We start from the raw sequence: 18,899 nt of genomic DNA, 5'->3' as shown, positions 1-18,899 counted from the left end.
GGATGCCGATGCCATAGACAGCGGCTTTCCCCACTAAGCCACAGCACCAGCCTTTCAACTGCACCTTTCAAATAAACTTTAAAAAGGAAGGAAGGAAGGAAGAGAAGAAGGGAGGGAGGGAGACGGGGCCATGGGTGAGCCGTGCTGGGGTCAGCCTGCATCTTGGTTGCGCTGGGTGCTGCGCGTGAGCTTTGAAATGACCTCCATGGATTTCGAAGCTGCTTCTTCGCCTGCCTTCCCTCGCGTGTGGCAGAGAATCCTTTACTTTCGGGGGGAAGCATCAGGCGTGCAGGGCTGGTTTCGGCGTGGGAACACTCCGAGGCCAGGCAGGCGCAGGGTGCAGGGGCCACGGGAGCAGATCCTGTCTCCTGGAAGGTGGTTCCTGACTGCGCCAGAACCTGCCGGGGAGGCAGGGACGGGCCGAGGACTGGCAAAGCCGCTGCTGATGGGGTGGGGCAGGGCAGGGCAGGGTGCTTGCCCGGCTGAGCCCCAGGGGATGGGCCACTCCCAGATTGGTTGTCTCTGAGGTGTTATTTAGCCAAAGAAAGCGAAGCAGTGGCTGTGCTGGCCAGCTCAGGTTTCAGGCCAGGTTCCCGGCTTGCTCTGTGAACTGGAAACATGGAGGTATTCCTTTGAAACCGAGCAGCGCCCTGGCGGGGATCCTGGGTGCCCCGGAGTCCTGGTAGATAACATCACTGAGGTCTGGTCCCGGGCCTCGCCCACCACTGGGTACAGATGACCGATCTCGGAACAGTTCAGAGAAGGGAGGGCTCGCCGCCGTGAGTTCTTGATTGAATGTGCGATCGTCCGGCGTTTCACGGATCCTGGCCCCAGGTGTGGCTTTGACTGAGGCCCAGGGCCCTCAGTGCCCTTGTGAGAGAGGGCGTGACAGCCCGCATCTCAGGGGAGTGAGCTGGGAGTTGGGGGAAGTGTCCCAAAGCACGGGAAATGAAAGTCTCCAGAAATATTAACTTCCCGATCCCCACTGCTCCTTGGCAGATGGAGTTGAAAATATTTGCCCGTAGAGAAATCTCGGCTACTTGTGGTTACCACCCAAAGTGTCATGAGGTCTCTTTTCTGAAAGTGGAGTAGGCCACGCCCACGGTGGAATGGAGGCAGCCCTACTGCACTGTCCTTGAAATGCTGGGCACCGCCCACATGTGAGGTCATTGGGCTCTGTGGACGGATGCCCGCCTACCATCTGAAGTCATTGGGCGCTGTGGACGGATGCCCGCCTACCATCTGAAGCCACTGGGCACTCTGGACAGATGCCCGCCTACCATCTGAAGCCACTGGGCGCTGTGGACGGATGCCCGCCTACCATCTGGGCGCTGTGGACGGATGCCCGCCTACCATCTGAAGCCACTGGGCGCTGTGGACGGATGCCCGCCTACCATCTGAAGCCACTGGGCGCTGTGGACGGATGCCCGCCTACCATCTGAAGCCACTGGGCGCTGTGGACGGATGCCCGCCTACCATCTGAAGTCATTGGGCACTGTGGACGGGTGCCCTCCTACCATCTGAAGTCATTGGGCGCTGTGGACGGATGCCCGCCTACCATCTGCCCTGACCACTCTCCAGAAGTTGCTGCTGCTGCAGCATCTGGTTGGGGCCCTGGGGCTTCTGGCCTCCCCCAGGCTGCGCTCTGCCCCCTGCTGACTCCAGTCTGAAAGCAGCTTCTTCATTGGCTCTCAGCTGATTTGCATTTGAAATGCAGAGATGCAGAGAGAGGGAGAGCGAAAGAGAGAAACAGAATCTCCAACTGGTTCACTCCCCTGCAGCAGCCAGGGCTGGGCCAGGCCAAAGCCAGGAGCCAGGAGCTTCATCTGGGCTCCACGTGGGTGACAGGGACCCAGACACTTGGGCCACCTTCCAGTGCTTTTCCCAGGCCGTTAGCTGGGAGCTGGATCGGAAGTGGAGCAGCCGGGAGAGGAACCGGCACCCGTTTGGGATGCCGGCGTCACAGGCAGTGGCTTTACCCGCTCCGCCACAGCGCCGGGCCTGGATCTCTGTGGTCACTCATCACGTTATCAGCTTGATTCGTTTTCCTGTTGAGGGGAAAGACGGGACCCCTTGCCCCTGCTGGGCTCATACATCCCTGAGAGACCTGAGGTCCCAGGAGCGCCACCCTGGGACGCTCACGTAGGAATGCCAATCAGATCAGGCCCAGAGAATCTTATTCCGTAGGCATCCTGTGATGTGTGACTGATGGCAACATACACGTGCATACATACATGTTACTGATGGTAGCATACACACGCAGGTGCACATGTTACTGATGGTAGCATACACACGCAGGTGCACATGTTACTGATGGTGGCGTACATGTGCGTACATGCATGCAACACACATGTTACTGGTGGTGACATGCATGTGTATCTAGAGTGGTAGCTAGTGAGTGACATGCAACATGGTAATGCAGTCACATGCGGTATCACTGATGGTAACATGCATTGCATGCATACATGTAACATACATGTTGCTGATGGTAACACATGTGCATCTGGAGTGATCACTAGCAAGGGACATGCAATACATGTCAGTGCAGTGACATGCTGCATCACTGATGGTAACATACATGTGCAAACATGTAACATGCATGTTATTGATGGTAACGAGTGAGGGACACACAACATATGTCAGTGCAGTCATGTGCTGCATCTCTGATGGTGACATACATGTTCCTGATGGTAACTATTGAGTGACATTCACCATATGTCAGTGCAGTCACGTGCTGCGTCACTGGTGGTAGCATGCATGTGTGCACATACATGTAACATGCAGGTTACTGGTGGTAACTAGTGCAGGACATGCACCATATGTCAGTGCGGTCACATGCTGCATCTCTGGTGGTAACATGCATGTGCATATGCACATGTAACATGCATGTTGCTGGTGGTACCTAGTGAGGGACATGTACCACATGTCATTGCAGCCACGTATTTACACAGGCGATCTGGCACAGTGACATCATCACGCCCTTCGTTTGCGTTGTGATGTCCACACAAGGAGCTGACCTGTTGCTGCGTTTCTCAGATCGTGCCCCCGTATCCGTGATGTCTGACTGTGTATGTACCAGCAAATCAAGTGCCGGCAGTTGGTTAATTGCAACTCCATAGGAGATGAGTTTGTATCCCACCTGTGGCACCTCATTTGTGGCAGCTGGGTAAAACCCAACAGGAAGTCCAGAGAGCGTGTGGCTAATGGGGTCCTCGGCCCACTGAGCTGCACAGGGCGTCTTTCCCTCTGCGGGGAAGACCTGCCTGAGCAAGGCAGGTGACGCTCGGGCTCCGCGATCCTGGCCAGGGAGGCAGTGGCCGTGAGGTCTCTCCTCGGCACGTGGAGTTTCTCATTACCGGACGACCCGGGCACCGCACTCCTCCTGCCTGTGCCCATCCTCAGAAGGTAGCAGGAAAAAGCAAATACAGGTTCTAGGAGCTTGATTACAGTGTATTATTATCACTGTCCTGTTATTATTAGCCGTCACTCTCTTCCTGTGCCTAATCCATAAGTTAAACCTCACTGTAGGGTGTGTGTGTGTGTGTGCGCGCGTACACACACACAGGGTGAGGTGCCGTGTGGGTTCGGGCATCCCCTGGGGTCCTGGGATGTGTCCCCCTGAGGATAAGGAGAGGTGGCTGCACAGATCAGCTGCATAAACTTGGCAAGGTCCTCCGCTCCCTGCCCTCCTGTTCCCGCCACGTTCAAATGGGGACGGTGACACCCGTCCTGACCTGCACGTTTTGCCCAGGGCGACCACAGCCGACAGAGCCGCGGAAGCTGGGTGACCACTGCATGGGGTGTGTGGGGGTGGGGGCCGCGTCCAAACCCCTTTGTGGAGTAAGAAATGTCGTAAATAAAGCAAGCCCTTGGCCGGTGCCGCGGCTCACTTGGCTAGTCCTCCGCCTGTGGCGCCAGCACCCCGGGTTCTAGTCCTGGATTCTGGGATTCTGTCCAGGTTGCTCCTCTTCCAGTCCAGCTCTCTGCTGTGGCCCGGGAAGGCAATGGAGGATGGCCCTGCACCCGCATGGGAGACCAGGAGAAGCACCTGGCTCCTGGCTTCGGATAGGCACAGCACACCGGCTGTAGTGGCCATTTAGGGGGTGAACCAATGGAAGGAAGACCTTTCTCTCTGTCTGTCTCTCTCACTGTCTAACTCTGCCTGTCAATAATAATAATAATAATAATAATAATAATAATAATGAAGCCATGTAGGGTGTATTGCACAACGTATGTTGACAAGCTAAGCGGCAGTTTTCAGGAGTGTCCTAAGAAGAAAAATGGAGTGCAGTACGGCCCTGAAAAGTGGGCATGGGGTGACCTAGGAGGCTTGGAAGCTGCCGGTCTGGAACTCCCTGGAAGGCGGTGCTAGCTGAAACAGCGGCACCCACCCAGGAAACGGGAGGATGTGACAGGTGGAGACAAGGACGAGAAGGAGTGGCCTGTGCAGAGCCGCCAGGGCTGGAAAGAGATCCCGTTCCACAAACTGCAGCTATTTTGGGTACAATAGGAGCTTGTCCTTGGCCTGGCCGAGGCAGGAGCAGCCCAGGGGAAGGCAGAGTCCGGCACATTCTTTCCCTTATCTGCCCGGCAGTTCTGCAGAGTCACCGACTGTGGCTTGCAAGTGCAATGATTTCTTTAACTTCCCTTCTTTCTTCTGGCCCAGAATGAGATATTTAATCACCCTTGGGCACGGGACTGACCAGCCAGGCCTGGCCAGGGAGGGCTCGGTCAGTTGCTGGTGTCAGAATATTTGTGCAAGTAGCACTCGCCTTAAAATTCACACCAGCAGGACCATTGCCTTCCCGGGAATTCAGTTGTGTTGGCAGCCACCTGCCCGTCTTCCTGCGTGGGAGGTGTTCCACTTGGTACCGAAAGGGACCCGAACAGGTTGATGGGGACCTTGACCAAGTGACCGTGTTTCTGCTAGTAGCCGTGGAAGCAGCCCGATGACAAAGGTTCCCAACGCGATCCTCGCTTTCCTTCCGAATGTCGTCTTTATATGTATAGGCACGGTGTGGGAATGTTCTTTTCACATATGCATTTTAAAAAATAAAGAAACGAATCGGAACGGGAGCAAGGCACGCATTTCCGGACACGGCCGGTCTTCCCAGAGCATCAACTTGACTTCCCATTGAGGTCTTGCTGAGGAGTCCCCAGCACTGGCTCGGAGGGCGTGGATCACCTCCTTGTTGCTGCTGGCCCCGCTCCGTGAAAGAGAAAAGGAACTGAACCAAGGCCTGGCAAGTGGCTGGCCAGGAGGCCAGGGGCGTCCAGACGGAGCCCAGCTGTGGGCTGGCTGGGCCCAGATGAGCCCCTCTATGGAGGGCGCCGTGGACCCAGGTGGAGACGTCTGGTCCAATTGGTCCTCGCTAGATTGTGGCTTAGGAAATGAGCTGGTCCAGTCCCTGAGGCCTTTGACTTGAACTTGAGCTTCCTGGGCTGCCTCTCAGACTCCTGGGGGTGAGCTCCTGCTCAGGGGATGCCGAAGCCATGCGTGCGCTGAGCACCCGCCGTGTGGCTCCCCCAGGGGAACCGTGGGGCGCTCGGTGCCAGGTGCTTCCACTCCTGGGGCGGTGACAGCCCTGCTGGGCAGTCCATCCCCAGCCGAGACTCAAGGTTCTTGCCCGGGAGAGGCAGAGCCTTCCTGAGATGGGAGGGACACCCTGTTTGACCTGTGCTTCCCCGCTCTGGTGAGAGGCCACAGCCACCCTGGCATGGGTTTTTCAGTCTCCCTCCTCTTCCCTGGCCTCAGCAGTGGCAGCTGTGAGCCCCAGACGCTGCTGCTGTCAGTCGTCTTAGGACCATGGCGCAGGGCTTGCCTGGAAGTGGACAGTCTTTTCAGAAAGCCTGGGGCGCTGGCTGAACTTGAACTTCGGGGCACGTCACAGAATTCTTTTGGTCGACAAGAGCGACCTCCGAAAGCCTCAGGATGCTTTTAAAACTGCGCAGGCTGCCCAGAGGGCGGCAGCTGGGTGTGGCACAGGGCCAGCCGGGCTTGCCGCCCAGGGCTCCCCGTTCCTGGTTGCATAGCTGGTCCCCAAGGGCTCAGAAAGCACCAGGGTCATCTCCAGGGCCCTCTTGCAGGCAAAGGCAACGCCTGCTTCCTGGGTCACCTTTGCTGGCCGCACCCTGGTGCGCAGAGCCAGAAAAATCAATCTATCCCTAGGAAGACCACACCTGCGCTCACAGCGGCTGCACCCAGGGGTCTCCAGAGACCACCCCACCCTCTCCTCCTGCATCATGCTGGGGCGGGGCTCCAGGGCTCTGGTTGCTTCTCTTCCTCTCGCCTCCGCCCGCGCTGGCTGGCACTGGGCAGGACTGCTTGATGGCTGGCTGCCACTCAAAGTCCAGCTTGGGGAAACCGGCCTGGTTAATGAACAGACAGCCCCTATTGTCCCTGCCCAGCGCTCAGCCCGGGGAGGAAGCTCAGGTTTCCTTCGCTTGCCAATCCCCGACCCGGGCTTCAAAAGCGGCTTGCGCAGGGGCATCGGGAGCTGGTGGTCTGGGTTTTCTGGCCGCACCCTCTCCACCACAGCGGAGTCACCTGGAAGCTGGTTTTTGCCTGTTTGCTTTGGTGCCGGCTGCTCGCCTGCCTGTTTGAAGGATGCCCTTTGCCTTGGGCGACGTGGGATTTGTAGTTGCATTGCTGTGAACCCACTCACCTGGCCTGGCCTCCCGGCTCCCTTGGCTGGTGCGTGCCTGACGGCCTGGCTTGTGGTTGGCCGCGGGCTGAGGTTACTCGGTGACTAACTTCCGAGGGGAGGAGCGAGCAGCTCGTGGTGGGGAGGCTCCTCCTCCTCCGTGCCCGTGGCAGCTTGGCTCCCAAGGCCTGGCAGCGGCAAGATGGGCTTCGTGGGTTGTGAGCGCCGGGGCTGGGGAGGCTCTGGGGGCCGCCACGGCCTCCGTGATGGCCTTGCCTCCCACGAGCACGCCCTCTGAGACAGCCAAGTGCGGGACTCAGGACTCAAGCAAGCGAGCGAGGCAGCCGCCCTGCAGAGAGCTGAGCCAATGAGCGCCTTGGTGGCGCTGGGGACACAGGTGACTTCCTCGAGTAAAAGTGAGTGACTCGGGTCTCCGAGGAGGAGTGGGGCGCTATGAGCCCATCCCTGTTTCTCTCCAGGGCTTCGCTGCAAGCGGGATGTTTACGAATCCTAGGCTTGGGAGGGTGGGGTCTGGAGTCCAGTGCCTGGGCTACGAGATATATCTCGTGGGCTCCACAGAGGCACCATGGCGGGAGGCAGCTCCCCAGATCACTTTAGACGAACACTGGTTCGTGCCAGGGTTTCTTTTGTTTTGTTTTGTTTTTCCCCCATGGTAGAGGTTGCTTCTAGTTTTCGAGGAAGTTCTGCATGAGCGCGATTTGGTTTGACCTGTGGAGCTTTGGAGAAAGGGCAGCTCGCTGTATGAAAAGGTTTCTCCAGGGACGGCTTTGCTGCTGAGATTTTCGGGGCCATGGCAAAGGAGGGGCCGGTCAGCTCCCCAGGCCGTGCGCTGCGGGCAGGGGCCGCATCCACACACCACCCCCCCACCCCAGAAGCAGCCCTGGGAGGAAGCGAGCCCCAGCTCTGGTTTCGGTGGGAAGAGGGACGTGCAGCCTCTGCCGACAGAGGAGCTGCAGGAGGAGAGCAGGCTCATCCAGCCATGGCCGGTATTCCCCGGGCGGAAGGGCGAGGGCTGGCTGGGCCGGGCTAGGAGTGTGCTGTGTCCTGGGGAGGTGTGGGGAGAACCTCATGGGTGTGTTTAGTTTGTCTCTTTCTCACGGAGAAATGAAACTTTGTAGCGCTCACAGCAGGACATTGGTGCGGGTGTTTTCTGGGGAAAAAGTGTCAGGTATGGAACAAATCCTCATACTTTTAACCTGGGCAGAGAAAGGAGGTGACCCAGACAGCAGGTGCACCAGGGAGCACAGGGGAGAATCAGGGCTGGGGCCTGATTCAGCAGCTCCCGAGGGTGTATGTGAGTGTGTGTGTACATAGGGTGAATGGCAGCTCCCCGAGGGTATATGTGAGTGTGTGTGTGTACATAGGGTGAACGGCAGCTCCCCGAGGGTGTGAGTGTGTGTGTACATGAGTGTGAGGGTGTGTATGAGGGTGAGGGTGTTGTGACTGTTGTGGGTGTGTGTGACTGTGTGAGGGTGTGTATGGCTGCGTGTGTGTATGTGTGACTGTGGGGGGGTGTGAGACTGTGAGGGAGTGTGTTATGTGTGGGGGAGGGTGTGAGTGTGGGGTGCGTGTATATATGAGTATGAGGGTATGTTTGAGGGTGTTGTGACTGTGGGTGTGTGTGAGACAGTGTGAGGGTATGTGTTATGTGTTTGGGGAGAGTGTGAGTGTGGGGTGAGTGTGTGTGAGGGTGTATGTGACTGAGTGTGGCTGTGTGTTTGTGACTGTGTGGAGGTGTGTGAGACAGTGTGAGGGTGTGTATTATGTGGGAAAGAGTGTGGGTGTGAGGTGGGTGTGAGTGTGTATGTATATGACTGTGAGGGTGTTGTGACTTTGCGGGTGTGACTGTGTGGGGTGTGTGCATGTGAGGGTGTGTGTTATATTAAGGGAGGATATGAGTGTGGGGTGTGTGTGAGGGTGTTGTGACTGTGTGCGAGGGTGTGTGTTATGTGTTTGGGGAGGGTGTGAATGTGGGGTGTGTGTGTGTGAGGGTGTGTGTGACTGAGTGTAGCTGTGTGTGACTGGGGGGTATATGAGACAGTGTGAGGGTGTATATTATGTGTTTGGGGGAGTGTGTGTGTATATGAGTGTGAGGGTGTTGTGACTGTGGGGGGTGTGTGTTATATGGGGGGAGGGTATGAGCATGGGGTGGGTGTGTGTCTATATAAGTGTGAGGGTATTGTGACTGTGTGTGTGACTGGGGCTGTGAGACATTGTGAGGGTGTGTGTTATATGTGGAGGAAGTATGAGTTGGGGTGAGTGTGAATGTGTGTATATGCGTGTGAGGGTGTGAGTGAGGGTATTGTGACTGCAGGTGTGTATGTGTGACTGTGTGTGGGGTGTGTGAGACAGTGTGAGGGTGTGTGTTAGTGGAGGGGATGAGTGTGGGGTGTGTGTGTGTGAATATGAGCGTGAGGATGTGTGTAAGTACGAAGGTGTTGTGACTGAGTGTGTGCAGGTGTGTATGTGTGACCATGTGGGGGGGTGTGAGACATTGTGAGGGTGTGTGTTATGTGGGGGGAAAGGTATGAGCGTGGAGTGGATGTGTGTGTGTGTAAGGGTGTCTATGTATGAGTGAGTGTGTGTGAGGATGTGTCACCGTGTGTGAGTGTTAGGCTGTGTGTGTGTGTGGCCTATTTATTTTACCAGGTGCCTGACTCGGGAAGGGGCGCTGGCAGGAGAGGCCCTGGGGGTTTTACATCGTGGGTGGTGGGGTCTTCCTCATCACCCCTGCCGTCTGCTGGGTCCACTTGCTGTTGAATGCATGTGGTCCCCTGAAGACTGGAGGGGGTTCTCCTTCTCACCTCCCCATGGATGGCTCCCACGTGGGCAGGCTTTGGCAGGTGCGTGGCCCTTGGCTCGCGAGCCCAAGTTGTCTCATTTTGGAGGCTCCTGCGTGTAGCCACTTTCGGCTGCGCCGTGGGATCCTCGCGTCATTCTCTCCTCGGTCTCTCCCTGGGGACAGCCGTCATCACTCGCAACCTCTGAGTCTCCCGTCTGAGGGAAGCAGCCGGCCTCAGGCTCCGTGTTCTGTCAACGCTCAGAGCGAGTGTTCAGCTCCGCTGTGGGGCCCCATCGGGGATGCCAAGGTTCTCTGTGAAGTTTTCACAGCAAGGCTGATCACGCAACACCGCCGGCAGGTCCTGCTGCTGACGGCCCGGGGCCGGGGTCTGCCCTCCCTGGCCGAGATACCACTGCTTGGTCTCCAAGCCGTGGTGCACGTTGGCTGTTGACAGTTCAGACTGCCACCCACATCCGCTGTGCACATCCCACGCAGTGATTCACTTACTAATGACTAACTGTTCATTTCTTTCCGATATCCCTCTACACATGACACCAGCAAGGCTAATGAGTTTTTCCTCCTAATGAGCTTCTTTGAGCATTTTTAAAACTTTTTTTTTTAACATTTATTTATGTCTTTGAAAGGCAGAGTGCTGGGGAGAGAGGAAGATATAGAGAGACAAGACAGATAGAGAGATCTTCCATGGCCCGGTTCACTCCCCCAAACAGCCAGAGCTGGGCCAGGCCAAAGCCAGGAGCCAGAAACTCCACCCGGGTCTCCCACATGGGTGACAGGGGCCCAAGTTCTTGGGCCATCATCTGCTGCTTTCCCAGGAGCTAGACTGGAAGTGGAACAGCCAGGACTTGAACCAGCACTTGGATATGAGATGTTGGCATGGCAGTCAGCAGCTTAACCTGCTGTGCCACTTAGCTGGCCACTGATGTTTGTTTGTTTCAAGTCCTTATATGATGTACCTCCCAACGATGTCTTTTCACGTCACCAAATGTGTTTTTAAGACATCTCTGCCATTTTAAAATGTTTTTTTATCAAATAAAACTAAGTTTACATCTCCTTCTCACTGACATTCTGCATCCTTCTAGACTGTTCTAGAATGTTGATGTCTCTTTGTCTTCCCTCTCCAGAAAGCAGGAGGTTTCTATTGGGTGCTAGAGAGGCTGGAGGAAGAGCAAAATGAGCGGGGAGCCACCTGCTAAGACGGTTGTTCATCCCTAACAGGTTCCGGAATTTTCTTTTTGGAATCAATAGCAGGAATGACAGAGGACTTACCATTGGTTGGGCACTGTTTGCTGCCTTCTCCACGGAGGTTTCTGGGGTCCATGCTCATTTTGGTTGACTGTTGCATTGTGGGGGATTTGGCCAGGGCTCTGCTGCCTGGGCTGAGCCAGTCCCTCTTGTAACGCCCTGTGTTGTTCACTGTTGAGCAGTAACTTTCTGTTCGTTGAGCCCCGAGCCATGGGAGGCAGAGCAGGAGAGGTGTTCCTGTGTTGATTTCTTGCAAGACCTCTATCCCTCGGCTGCCCTGGCTGCTCTGGGAGCAGCACCAGGCAGGCGTGCTGGGAGGGGTCCTCCTGGTCTCAGGCACCGAGCTCCCGAGTCGTGTGGCTGTCTGCGGGGCGGCGACAGAGCGAAGTCTGGGGGCCGTGCAGAGCAGGTGCACCTGGGGCCCGAGCTTGTGACCACAGGGTGAGGACGTGGGAGAGAGAGCCCAGGGTGAGGACGGCTGGAGGACATCACAGGCTGGGTTTCGAGAGTGGGGAGCTGCCCAGCCTGTTGTGGTGGCAACCCAGTGGGGGGTGGGCAAGGACCTAGCATCCCCTGGGGCTCCCCAGAAATGGTTGTCTGGGTGGAGGCTGAGGGGCCCGTTCGGGGGTGCTCACAGCTCAGAGGGCTGGTCCTGGCCCGTGTCCTGCGGGTGAGGGGCAGACAGGACCTTGGCTTGTTCAGAGCAGTGGCCGCTGCCTGGTCCTATGATGTGTATGATAAGGCGTCGTTTGGGGCTCTGTCTCATTTCAGGCCTTCTCCTGTTACCTCTGATTTCTACTCTTTCCCCATCACGCTCGCCATGGGTCTTGGCTGTGTGTGTGTGTGTGTGTTTTTAAGATTTATTTATTTATTTGAAAGACAGAGTTAGAGAAAGAGAGAGGGAGAGAGACAGAAAGAGGTGTTCCATCTACTGGTTCACTCCCCAGATGGCCACAGCTGGGCCAATCCGAAGCCAGGAGCTTCCTCCAGGTCTCCCATGTGGGTTCAGGCGCCCGAGCACGTGGGCCATCTTTCACTGTTTTCCCAGGCCATAAGCAGGGAGCTGGATCGGAAGTGGAGCAGCCAGGACTCGAACCGGTGCCCATATGGGATGCTGGTAGCGCAGACAGCTTTTTACCTGCTATGCCACAGCGCCAGCCCCGTCATCTTGGTTCTCGTCTCCTCACCCCGCCCTCCCACACTTATACCTCTAATCCATCAGATCTCCTAGGAGCAGGGTGGGGAGCGTGGGCTCCTGTGCTGGCACAGAGCAGACTTGAATGGAGAGCCGGAGCCGTTGGTGATCTTTAGGCCATTGGGAGAAATTCAGTGCACATGCCCCTCCCGGGTCTTGGCCTGACCCCAAGCGCAGCAGAAAGTCCCTGTTCCCCTGAAGGCGCCTGCTGGTGTGCCCTGCTGGACGCGCTCGGTTCCCAGAGCATCCTTATCTCCCCATCTCTCTCCGGGTGCCGCAGGGTTGGCGGATGAAGACAGCTTCCCTCTGAGCTTTCCTTGGTCCCATCCCTCGATTGCGTCAGCTTGGAGACCTGGGAAAGCCGGGTTACTATTTCCTGGGGTTCCCGGGGGGAGGACGTGCACAGGGGAAGTTTTGGAAAGTGCCGCTGCAGCACTACTGGCCCGTTCGACCCACATTTATCAAGCGTCTCTCTCTATCTTCTTCCCTCAAGCCCGAGAGACAGGGCTGCACGTCGGGCGCACTGGCTGCCTTGGAGTCACTGTGACGTATTAATAGCCGCAGCCTTAGCAACGTACAGCTGCACGAGTTTGTGATATGACACTTGGGGAGGGCAAGAATCCAAAATGGGTTTCATGGCCAAGGTCACTGCATCTTACAGGGACACAGGCCCCGAAGGAGCCTCCCTTTCCTGGTCTTTTCCGGCTTCTGGGGACACCTGCCCACTTCTCCATCCTTAACGTCAGCAGTGTGGCACCCCCGGTCTCTCTGTGTGTGACACAGCTTCCCCCCACCTGCCCTGCCCCCTGTCCATTCATGAGGACCCCATGATTGCACTGGGCCCACTGGAGAGCGTTTCACCCATTGCAGCATTCTTAGCTGCTGCTTTTTTTTTTTTTAAGAGTTCTTAATTCATGTATCTGAGAGGTAGAATTACAGACAGAGAGCCAAGACAGAGAAAAAAGTCCTCCATCCGTTGGTTCACTCCCCAAATGGCCACAAAGGCCAGAGCCATGTTGATCTGAAGCCAGGAGCCAGGAGTTTCTTCCAGGTCTCCTATGCGGGTGCAGGAGCCTGAGGACTTAGGCCATCTACTGCCTTCCCAGGCCACAGCAGAGAGCTGGATTGGAAGAGGAGCAGCCGGGACACAAACCAGTGCCCATATGGGGATGTCGCACTGCAGGCGGAGGCTTAGCCCACCCCCGTCATCTTTAACTTCTCTGAGTCCCTGAGCCTGGGGAAGGTTCCAGAAATGAAGGCGTGAACACCTTGCAGGGGAGGCGGGGAGAGGCCGGGGGAGGGGGGCCTCAAGGAGGCCGCACCCTCAGTCACATCGAGTCGCCCCCTGAAACCTGGGTGTCAACGCCAACGTTCTCATGCCTGGTTGTATTTTCAGATGCAGAGGGAAATGATCTACGCACGAGGAGAAGGCCCCGGCGCCTCACGACCCGGGTCCATGGCTCATCCTGCCCACGTGATCCCGAGCTCCCCGCCGTCCACGCCCGTGCCCCATTCCATGCCCCCCTCCCCGTCCAGGATCCCGTACGGGGGCTCCCGGCCCATGGTGGTGCCTGGCAACGCCACCATCCCCAGGGACAGACTCTCCAGCCTGCCCGTCTCCCGATCCATCTCCCCCAGCCCCAGCGCCATCTTGGAGAGACGGGATGTCAAGCCGGATGAGGACCTCGGAGGCAAGAACCTGGCCATGTACAGGAACGAGGGTCTCTACGCGGACCCCTACCTCTACCACGACGGGCGCATGAGCATAGCCTCGTCCCATGGAGGCCACCCCCTCGATGTCCCCGACCACATTGTCGCCTACCACCGCACAGCCATCCGCTCAGCAAGCGCCTACTGCAACCCCTCCTTGCAAGCCGAGATGCACATGGAGCAGGCACTGTACCGGCAGAAACCCAGAAAGTACCCCGACAGCCAGCTGCCCACCCTGGGCGCCAAGACGCCGCCCGCCTCCCCGCACCGGGTCGGCGACTTGCGCATGCTGGACCTGCCGGCTCACGGTGTCCACGGGCTCCCCCACACCCTGCAGCCCGACCGCGCCTCGCCCAGCCGTCAGTCCTTCAAGAAAGAGCCGGGCACCTTGGTGTACCTGGAAAAGCCACGGAACCTTCCGGGCTTTGTGGACCTCGGGCCGCCCCTGGTCGAGAAGCAAGTATTCACCTACAGCACAGCCACAATTCCCAAAGACAGAGAGACCAGGTAAGGCGTGGGGAGAGTGGGTGAGGGCTGGGCTGCTCTCCAAGGGTCCCCCAGGAACACAGGGCACGCACCAGCCTCGTGCCTCCCACAGCTGACCCTGGTCTGCCAAGTGTTTCCAAGTGGTTGGGGTCCAGTGAGGCTGTGCTGAGTGGGACAGGTGCACCCATAGGGTCAACAGCGTGCAGGCCTCAGGGTGTGGATCTCACGGTGTTGTCACCATTGTGCACCTGAGCCACTCTGAAGACAGTCAGGCCGTGCAGAAACCATGGGACACAGACGTCTCCGGGGATTGTGGTCACTGCTCTGCCGTCCGGTTTAGGGAATAAGGGGTTCAGGGAGGAGGTGTTTGAGTGGCGCTTGGCTTTTTTCATTTAGAATGTGGTTTTGTTTTGTCATTGTCTTCAGGGTTGATAAAAACCTGAATTTGCATCAGGATAGAATGGGTTGGACTTCATGCTCTTTGGGGAGTTGTGCCGAGGTCAGCACAATGGTCCTAGTGAGTGACATTCTGGGTGTTTCGATTTCCTTTGTTTCTAAGGTTTATTTATTGGAAAGGCAAAGTGACAGAGGGAGAGACAGAGGCAAAGAGATCTTATATCCGCTGGCTCACTCCCCAGATAACCATAACAGCCAAGACTGGGCCAGGCCAAGGCCAGGGACCAGGGACTCTATCTGGGTCCCCTACGTGGGTGGCAAGGACCCAACTACTTGCATCTTCTGCTGCCTTCCCAGGTGCATTTGCAGGGAGCTGGATCTGAAGTGGAGCAGCGGGGACCTGAACCTAGACCAGTGCTCCGATGTGGGATGCCGGCATCACAGGCAGTGGCTTAACACACTGCACCCCAATGCTGGTCCCTTAAATTTCCTCATATGCATAATAATTTACTAGTCCATAACCTTCCTACTCTATGTCCAAAGCTCATTCCCTATCAGAAAAGCTGGTTTTGGGGCCAGCCTGCAGCGCAGTGGGTTAAAGCCCCAGCCTGCAGTACCGGCATCCCACATGGGCAACGGTTCTAGTCCCGGCCGCTCCACTCCCGATCCGGCTCTCTGCTGTGGCCTTGGAAAGCAATGGAAGATGGCCCAAGTCCTTGAGCCCCTGCACTTGTGTGGGAGACCTGGAAGAAGCTCCTGGCTCAGCTCAGCTGCAGCTGTTGCAGCCATTTGGGGAGTGAACCAGCGGAATGGAAGACATCTCTCTCTGGCTGTGCCTCTCTCTGTAACTCTGTCTTTCAAATAATAAATAAAATAAATCTTTAAAATAAAAAAAGCTGGTTTTGATAGAGGGAATTTCTCTAAGCCGATTGGTCACAGGAAGTCGACGTCATTATTGTGATCAGCAAAAGCTAGGCTCAGAAGCCGGGTCGCTTGTCATGAATGTCCCTTGTCATGAATGCATTCCGAAGGGGATGGAAAATCCAATCAGGTGTTTGGTTATTCAGCCCCTTAGCAGAAGCCTGCTCGGCACACGGGGTGCCAGCCTCGCTCACGGCTTTACCGGAAGTGGACTGGTCCTGTGAATGCCGTGTCACCTGCCCACCCTGCGATCCACACACACACAGGGAATCCCTGTCTCTCTGCGTCATCAGAGGGGCGTCCCTCAGGCACAGGAAACATCCCAGCGGAGAGATTTTAGGAGGCTGGGAGGTGAATAAACATGATTATTTTGGGGTCATCCATGTGACACACAAATTCTTTTTTTTTAAAGATTTATTTATTTATTTGAAAGGCTGAGCGACAGAGAGAGGGGTGGGGAGAGAGATTTTCTCAACAGCTCGGGCGAGGGCTGGGCCGGGTTGAACACAGGATCCTGGAACTCCATCCGGGTCTCCCATGTGCGTGGCAGGGGCCCAAGGACTTGAGCCATCACCTGCTGCCTCCTCAGGCCATTAGCAGGGAGCTGGATGGGCAGGTGGAACAGCCAGGGCTACGGGGTGCCTGCATCCCAGGTAGTAACTGAACCCGATGTGCCACAACACCAACCCCGTGACACAACAAATGTCTCTCACTCAGCCAGAAAAACGAGGACAGTAGACGCCTGCAGGGCTGGCATCCTGTGCCAGTTCAAATCCCAGCTGCTCCACTTCCAATCCAACTCCCTGCTATGGCCTGGGAAAAGCAGCGGAACATGGCCCAAGTCCTTGGGCCCCTGCACCCACGCGGAAGACCCGGATGAAGCTCCTGGCTCCTGGCTTCCTACTGGCCCAACCCCCGCCATTGCAGCCATCTAGGTAACTCTGCCTTTCAAATAAATAAGTGTATCTTTAGAAAAAGCAAAGACAGTGGCTGGCGTGATTGTGTAGAACTAAGGGAAAACGAAGGGTTGGGAGTTAGCATCCGTTGTCTCCAGAGTCCTTTGGAAGTGACCATCTAAGGATCAGAGCAGCCCGGGGGCAGCCAACGGGAGTGGCTCGTGTCCAGGGCCACGGCCAGAGCGACATCTGCCCAGATGGGCCAGGCTCGGACACGCGTTCCCTGTGCCTCCCAGGCAGGGTGCCCAGCGGTGGGCGAAGTCCCCCCTGGTGGGAAAGGGCGTGTGATGGAGAGGTCAGGACTTGGAGCAGGAAGAAGTGAGCGCAGACAGCAGGGAACACCTGGCAGCCTGGGCCGTGAGCGCCCGCGCCTCCCACTCTGGCCCCCTTGTGGGTAGCCAGAATCTGCCACCTGGAGCCCCCGGCACAGGGTTTGCCCTGCAGGGTTCCAGGCACGTCCTGGCCAGCCATGGCGTCTGCCGGCTCCCCAGAGGCTGGGCTCCGTGTCACCCACGCACACGACCTCACGTGCATCCCTGAGCCCTGCTTGCTTTGGTTCTAGAGAGAACGAAACCCTGGCGTCCTCTCTCCACGCTGCCCGGTCACAGCCCAGCAGGATTTTAGCTCCCACACCCTGCGGGGCCTCGGCTCCTTTTATGCAAGGAATCTGCTGACCCCCGGTGCCGTGGCTTTTCTGTTTCGCACGTTAGAAAACCTTTTCAGGAAATCCGAACGGCTGGTATTTCCAGAAAAACAAATACTAGGAAAATGGACAGAAACGATTGAGGCTGTGCTGAGATACACTGTCATGACCACTCTCCTGTTCGGACGTGTGGCTGTTGTTATGCATGTAATTGTACAATTGTATGGGAACACTGCCAAGCAAGAATTTTATCTCCTGCATCTGATCTAAGTGATGCCTCACCTGTCTCTCCCAACAGTGGAATTGGGGTGCTTGTGTATAGGTGGGCTGGCTGGATTGCCTCCCCCAGTCGCCCCATAGATACACACACACACACACATGTGAACACACGTGCACACACACCCTCTTCATTTGCAGTCACTGTCACTAAAAGACCAAAACACCACCCTCTAACTCAACCCAGGCTCATGAGAGAATTAAACAAAGATTCCTTACTAAAAGGGACCCCCACCTGTCCCCCTACCATACCTGGGCAGGTAAGAACGTGGGACCTGTGGGGCTTGGGCCAGGCTCCCTCCCCTTCGACCACGGTTCCCCGTGTGGCGTGCTGGGTGACTGGGCTGCCCTGAGGGCCCACTGGGCTCTGCAGACGGCCGTGCATGCTAGCAGCTGTGGGGGCTGAGCCAGGCTGGAGCCAAGTGCGTGGGGGGTAGAAGATTCCAGGCAGCACCGTGCCCTGCGTCGTTGTGACCCCGCACCCTCATCCCCATCTTAGAGATGCCAGTGCTGAGGCTCAGGGAGGGTGAGTAGCTTGCCCAAGGTCACAGAGCCAGAGGGTGGCATAGAAGCCCAGATCCCCTGGAGAACCCGTCCGTCTCCCCCCAGGTGCAGTGTCCCACCCCGGGAGGGAGCCCCAGGAGCCTCAGCTGCACCGGGCAGGGAAATCAACTCAGGGATGAATTTTGGGCGTTTCGATCCAAACCCTTCAAAAGCTCGGTTCAGGACTAGATGCTACGGCACTGCCCCCAAGGGATATTTACAATCATAAACGCGGCTGGATTTGCATAATTGCACTGCTAAATATATACATGCCACTTAAAATACAACTGCCCTAGCTGGCATCCGAGCACAATTATGCGCAAGTAGGGGAAGAGAGAAAAGGACATTTCTTGGCAGATTTTATTTTTAAAAAAATTTTAAATCCAAAAAGCATCTTAGGACCGTGTCAAAGAAAAACATTTTAAAACGGAGATGCCGGAAACAGTTACCGAGGCACCAAATTAGAGTCCGTCGTCTCGCCTGTGCTGGGACACAGTTGACTGCGGGCATATTGGACCTGTGGAAGTGTCTTCAAGAGTCTTAAACTCTTCAAGTCCTGAGCACAGGGCGCAGAGAGCAGCACCAGTTCCTGCTGGCTGTGTCAGCACTGGGGAGAAGGCAAACGAGCGTGACCGTGCTTTGCTTTTTTTAAAAGATTTATTGATTTATTTGAAAGTGACAGAGATCTTCCCGCCACTGTTTCACTCCTTGGATGATGGCTGGCCAGAGCCAGGAGCTTCTTCCGGGTCTCCCACGTGGGTGCAGGGGCCCAAGGACTTGGGCCATCTTCCACTGCTTTCCCAGGCCATTAGCAGAGAGCTGGTTAGGAAGTGGAGAAGCTGGGACTCGAACTGGCTGGCGTTGCAGGCGGCGGCTTTACCTGCTACACCACAACGCTGGCTCCCAGCAGTGAGAATTTTGAGCCCAGGGAGCTGCAGCATGGCACTAGAATCAGAAATGGAGGAGCTGGGACTCGAGCCAGGCACTGTGATGTGGACTAAGGTGTCCCAAGCAGCAAGGTAACACCCAGCTGTGCCCAGCACCCGCCCCTGGCACTGGTTGT

General features: G+C 56.6%; 1 protein-coding gene across 10 annotated transcripts in view; it reads left to right on the top strand.

The window, feature by feature from the left end:
* KIAA1217 (KIAA1217 ortholog) overlaps positions 1-18,899 on the top strand; it is a 240,016-nt gene that overhangs the window by 169,726 nt on the left and 51,391 nt on the right. For 9 of the 10 annotated variants that reach the window (XM_062211186.1, XM_062211184.1, XM_062211182.1 and 6 more), the window contains exon 5: positions 13,302-14,122. In XM_062211186.1, coding sequence (XP_062067170.1) covers positions 13,302-14,122 — 821 coding nt within the window. Of the gene's footprint in view, positions 1-6,801; positions 7,061-13,301; positions 14,123-18,899 lie in introns of those variants that run through there. The other variant, XM_062211183.1, reaches the window with a different exon arrangement.

The sequence above is a fragment of the Lepus europaeus genome, chromosome 14 (genome assembly GCF_033115175.1).
Source record: "Lepus europaeus isolate LE1 chromosome 14, mLepTim1.pri, whole genome shotgun sequence".
Lineage (NCBI taxonomy): Eukaryota > Metazoa > Chordata > Mammalia > Lagomorpha > Leporidae > Lepus > Lepus europaeus.
The sequence above is the reverse complement of the archived record's forward strand: the minus strand, read 5'-3'. Positions and strand labels throughout refer to the sequence as shown.